The sequence below is a fragment of the Amia ocellicauda genome, chromosome 22 (genome assembly GCF_036373705.1).
Source record: "Amia ocellicauda isolate fAmiCal2 chromosome 22, fAmiCal2.hap1, whole genome shotgun sequence".
Lineage (NCBI taxonomy): Eukaryota > Metazoa > Chordata > Actinopteri > Amiiformes > Amiidae > Amia > Amia ocellicauda.
In genome coordinates, this window is record NC_089871.1 from 13,877,709 (window position 1) to 13,883,708 (window position 6,000).

The following is a 6,000-nucleotide window of genomic DNA, read 5'->3' on the forward strand; positions in this document are numbered from 1 at the left end:
AAGCCGGTGGCGCTCAAGATATAGAGCAGTGGTGGAAAAAACGAAAGAATTGAAATGCACGGGGAATTAGTGGGTATAAGTAAGCCTGTACCAAAACTAACTTGCAGCTGAAGTTCAGGTGCAATATAAATTAGAAGAAAAAAAAAAAAAAGAACTTCATTGTTCTTCGGATTTCCAAGACTACTTCAAGCCTGTACAGAAGTGTATACCAAACTGGCGCAAATACGTCTCCAACTCTTTATGCTATGAAAAGGTAAAATATATCCTAAAAAGTCGCATGCATTGCCTAGACAGCGTGCTTCTGCAGCAGGACGGTGTCAGTGTTGCGGGTGCAGGGGTGTCCGGTACTCACGTTTCTTTGTGCAACAGAGCCAGTCTCTCTTTGGGGACCTTGAGTCTCTGCGACAGCCTCCTCTTCAGCCCCTCCACCGTCTCCTCCAGCGGCAGGGACAGCTCGAAGCGAGTGCCGGTGGTGGAGTGGATGTGCACGTTCATGGAGGGCTCGCTGGGCACGGCCTCGCAGGAGGGGGCTCCGCGGCTGGCGCAGCTCCGGGCCCGGGGTTGTTGGTCCATCCGATGACCTGGAGTCAGGGTGGGAGACCAAAGTGGGGGATCGGCCAAAAAAAAAAAAAAAAAAAAAGGAGAAAGAAAAAAAAAAAAAAAGGGGAGTGGGGGGGAGGTTAGGTGGTGGTGGTGGTCGTGGAAAGGACCCAAACAAATAGAAGGAAAAAAAAGCCCCAAAAGACAGGAGGGTTCCTTAAAATCGCACAAGATCCACGAAACTGCAGCGACGCAAAGACGCTCTTCTCCTATGTATAGAAATATTCCCGGATGGAGAGGAAAGCGCTTTTTTAATATTTTGTTGGGTTTTTTGGGGTCGGGTTGGGTAGACAGGCCAGGCGCTGTGCAGGATCCCACGTCCGGAGCACCTCGTCCCCGTTTTAAATGCTACAGGAGTGCATCATGGCCAGAATAAAACAATAGAAGCACTTTACACACAGGACTCCTCTGGCCACACGCATTGGATGTGGATTTCCTCTACGACAAAGGCAAAAGGTAGAGAAGAGTTTTTGTCCTTTCTTTCAAGGCTTTGATTTTATTTTAGCTGACCGCCTGGAGCTGTAAGCCTCTTTTTTCCTCTTGATTTGGTAGCAGGAGATCAGCACTGCTCTGACTGCCCAAGCCTCATACAGTCAGTATTGCTCTCCGAGGCAGACCCGCAGCTCTGCGCAGCTCCGACGCGAAATCAACAACAAAAAAAATGTTACAAAGTATCACCGCTCCACAGTGGCACGTCACGCCCACCAGGCCCAGCCTCCCTGGCCAATCAGCCGCGGCGTTGCGTTAACAAAGTGTTATCCCGGCCAATCGGCGCGCCGGAGAATCCCACGTGGCGGGGCGGCTCCTCCCCCCTCTTTCTCCCACACAAGCCCAGTCCGCCAATCGGAAGCGGGGGCGTGGTCACAGCTACGATAGAGCCCGCCCACTCGGGCAATTTCAGGCCATTCATAATGTATTAGAATTACAAAGGCTGCCCAGAATAAATCTGACGGCTTTTCATGTCTAAGAGGTGTATTATTTTTGATTTAAATAAAAGGGGAGAAAAAAAAAAGGCACACTGCATTTAAAAAGCTCCCTTCCCAAAGCTGTTCATTTAAAAATGCATGCATATTTTTCTTAATTAGTCTTTGCTTGCGTGAGATGCAGCTGTCGCTATTATGTCGCGATTGCATTTTGCGGTTGCTGGGGGGTCTACCGGCTGGACTAGCAACGGGGTCCGGAGAGCAATACTACTTATAACTTGGGTATAAATAATACATGCGCTCATCCCGTGCCTTGAGAAGTCATTGCCAGTGAAGCCAGTGCGCAAAAAGTCAATGTGAGGAGGATGATCAAAGGCCGTGTAGCAGCTAATCTCACCAATTAGGCCGGCTGTACCGCACTCGGACACTACGGCTGTTAATACTCAGCGAGGCCTTCCCACGCAGGTTCAAAAGGCTTTCCTGCACTGAGAGCTGCTACTATTGCACTGCCGGAGCCTGGCCCCTTTGGCCCCATTACAGATGTCGCCAGCTCTTTGATTTGCGTCGTGACCGAAACCTCCAGCACACAGTTGTGTAGACACCGATCACGAATCCTTCATTGCAGACGACACCGTCCAGCGGATGACTGCAGCGAGCGCCTGGCAATCTGGGTCTGGATGCTACGCGAGCAGTAGCGCCCCCTTGTGAATATCACTATTATTAATTAATTAATTAATCATGCTCAATGATTATTATTAGTTGCTCTTAGTGGTGTCCTGCAACTGCCAAGCAACGCAACAAAAGGGCTGGAGTCGGCAACACACACCATCGCAAAGGACGTGAATCACTCTCGCAGGTGAACTCACACCTGTGCAGACTCAGCCGTGCAGCTGCGGGCAAAACAAAGACAAAACACCCCGGCGCCTGGCCTAGCAACCGCGCCGCCTCCTGTCCCGACACAATGGGAGGCTGTATTCTTATCAGAAACAACGCATCACGCCTGGTGTTTGGTTTATTGTGTTTATTTATTGTGCTTTTTGGTTTGCAGAGGCCAGATGAGGGGTGTTACACATCTGCCAATAAGCGCATGTTAGAATTAGTATTACTAATAGTAGTATTATTGTTACTGGTTTGTTTAAAGCCGGTGTGTGTTTATATGTGTTGCATTATGTATCGCTGTCCTGTAAAAAGCAGGCCTGCCTTTAACGGATCCCTTGTGTCAGCATGAGTCACAAGCGGAGGACAAAGAAATGGAAAGAAAAAAAAAGAAAAGAAGCGGCTCTTCATAATACCAGAAAAGTACAAACTATGCAAATGAAGGGGAAACCATAACCTATTACATAACAAGTCTAGTCACCAGCATATTGAGCAAGGCTGGCGCAGGTTAGCATGGTGCAATTGTGAAGCAGAGTAGAAACAACCCAATGAAACCGCATCTGGATCGCCAGGAACATGCATGTCAGGTTATCATCACCCGTGTGTTGTCATAGTGCACGTAGATCTTGAACTTAATGCTGACCTAATTAATAATGGATGCCCACGTCCATAGGACAACACCGTGCAGGAGAAAGTGATATGCGCACACGAGTCTGTTTGGCACGGTGCGGCGGTGCCATTGGCTCTCTTTCCATTGTCACAAGGTCGGCTTTGGTTCACAGATGAGGCAGCTGGCAAAATCCTCAAGAAATAATAACACACAAAAGATCACACGACAAAGCACAGTGCGGGTCCCCGCGATTGAAACGAGAAGCGAGGGCGCCCCCTAGCGGGGAGAGGAGTGCCAGCTGAGCAGGGCGAAGGTGCAGAGGTGACTCTGATCTGTGGCCCAGGTTGATTGAGCTTTTACCTGATGCAATGAGATTAGGGGGGCGTCTGAAGCTCATCCGATCAAACTAAAGTCTCGGCGGCATGCATTCATACCTGCAAGGCTTAGCTTGTGTACTCTGATGATATCACTCCAAACACCCTTCTACTCCAGATACTTGTATCCACTTTGACTTCAAACACGGTGCAAAACACGCAATGGCCACATTTAGACAACACTGCCCGGTGGGGTGACGTCAATCTAAGCAAACTATCCCCCAAAATAGTCGCGATAAAGACTTAATGAACGAATTTTCTCCGTAAAAACAAAATCTCCATTGACAAGTCTGTTTTAATTGGCACTGAGAGAGAGAAAAAAATGATTTCTGTCATATAGGCCCTGCTACTGAACTGTGCGAAAGTTATGAGATCATCTGAGCTGGGCCTGGGTGAGTTACCAATCACTCGTCGACGGTTCATTAAAGTCGATTATAATTCGTTTTACGGGAATGTAAGAACAGGCGAGCGATAGCAATTAATTAATTAACTTGCAGCTGCTAGGATTGTATTCCAGGATACAATCACATGGGAAGCAGGAAGCAGGATGCAGAATAAGGCTTTACTGGTATCACTGGTATTATTCATCGGAACAGAATATGCGATTTTGAAACTCGCCCGTTGATATCACCGCATAAGCTTTCTTCCTGAGTGTGTGCTTTTCCATTGTTTTTCTCTCTTTTATCGGGATTAAAAAAAACTGTTCATGTCTGGTTGCGAACACTGTGTGCCTGAATGTGTGACATAATGGAAATCAGACAATACTTTAAGTACAGCACAATTCCCCCTCAGTGCATAGTTTCAGTAACGCCATGTATTAGTGTCTATGTGCTGCCTGCTTCTCCCGAGTTTAAACGCTTAAAACATTATTATTATTATTATTATTATTATTATTATTATTATTATTATTATTATTGTAATTATATGTTTGTCTTGCTTACCTCGTTTATGAACAGTTGGACTAGGCTTGAATCGCACAGGGCTGACCCGTACACCACAGGTCCACTGGACTGAAGGACAATCTTGTGTTTTTTGATCGTATACTTGATGTTGCTTTGCTGCCTGGTGTCAAGCACGTCGCCCTGTCCCTGCGCACTCACACACTGGCGATGGAAATGGGGTGTCAAGGCTTTAAATGGGAGCTCGTCACGGCACCTCGTGTGTCACCCATGACTGGCTCATCCTGTGACCGCATCCTGAATCACCTAGGCCGGGTGTCCTGTGAGAGCACGGAGGAGCCACTGTGTCTAGCTGGTCCTCACAGTGTGAATATTGTGTCGACTATTACAATAATTGTAGATATAAATATATATCGATTACAAAAGTGTGTGATGGGGGTGGAGAGGTGTACAATGGATACGGGACACGCACAGTCTACAAATATGACTTACACGACTTCCAGGACGTGTGCTTTAGGCTGTCCCGACACCTTCACCCGCCAGTGTGACTCTTTCAGGTCGCGATTAAAGCAAGACACCAAGACACAGAGACACCGGCCCCCATGGCCAGGCATGACTGGGATAATAATGCACTATATGCACATAATAAAAGTACTGTTTCGCCCTTTTACTGTCATGCAACTTTGAATGCATGCAGCTCCGGACACGGCATCCCTGGACTATACAGGCATTAAAGCTCGATCAGTAAAAGTACTGCACATCTTTCCAAATACATGCGTGTAGATTAATTATTATTATTATTATTATTATTATTAATTATTATTATTATTATTATTGTAAAAAATATTAGCCTTGTTACTGGGAAGGCGGTTTCGCAACCTATTTAGAGAGCGAGAAAAAACACCTTTCAAAGAACGCCAAGAATAACGTCATAATGGTCAGAAATCCACTTCTGCGCGGAATACTAAACGCAATAAAAGGTGCATATGCAAGTGCACACCAACTGTCAGGGGTGAACATGAAAAGACCAAAATGTCATGAATAAAAAGAATCACGACTTACCAATTCTTTTAGAGAACACCTTAAAGCTCCAAGAGGAAGTCCCGCAGTTCGCCCCAAACTCCCCCAGGTTGTGCGGATAGATCCCAGGTAGGTGCAGGACAGAGAGGCTGGGTGTGCGACTGCAACACTGTCCAGGTGAGTGAATAGATCCACGTACAATCCTACGTGCGTGTCAGTGGCCGCATATGGTACATTGTATTCCCGGTGTCCAGTACGGTGCAGGGTCCACTCCAGTGCGGTCCGGTCCGGTCCGGTCCGGGGCGCTATCTCACTGAGCACCGCAGCAGCACAGCACTCTGCCTGACTGACAGCACGCAGGGAGGGGGACACTTTTAAACCGGGGAGGAGAGTAAGTTGCACTGTCAGCACATGTCTCTTAAGGTGGCCCGGGAATCCCGCTGGAGTGGATGTGCATGAGTTTATATGAGCCGGGGGTGACGCGAGCAGAGGCGTTTTTAACTGCAAGGAGAAGAAATGCATGCGATCCTTCCATCCATCATCTTTACTCAAGTGCAGAGAGAGAGAGAGAGAGAGAGAGAGAGAGAGAGAGAATACACGCGGATTGCTTCTTTTTCTTTTTCTTCTGCTTGTTAATAATGCACCATTAATAATACTATTTGCAAGTGCATGGCACAGTCTGGGAATGGGTTTATGGT

General features: G+C 47.2%; 1 protein-coding gene across 2 annotated transcripts in view; it reads right to left on the bottom strand.

The window, feature by feature from the left end:
• midn (midnolin) overlaps positions 1-5,680 on the bottom strand; it is a 29,293-nt gene extending 23,613 nt beyond the window's left edge. The window contains exons 1-2 of one of the 2 annotated variants that reach the window (XM_066696081.1): positions 5,345-5,680; positions 353-581 (exon numbers count right to left, since the gene is read on the bottom strand). In XM_066696081.1, the coding sequence (XP_066552178.1) occupies positions 353-573 (221 nt within the window). In that variant the 5' untranslated portion in view covers positions 574-581; positions 5,345-5,680. Of the gene's footprint in view, positions 1-352; positions 582-4,324; positions 4,469-5,344 lie in introns of those variants that run through there. The other variant, XM_066696082.1, reaches the window with a different exon arrangement.
• Positions 5,681-6,000: the final 320 nt, after the last annotated feature.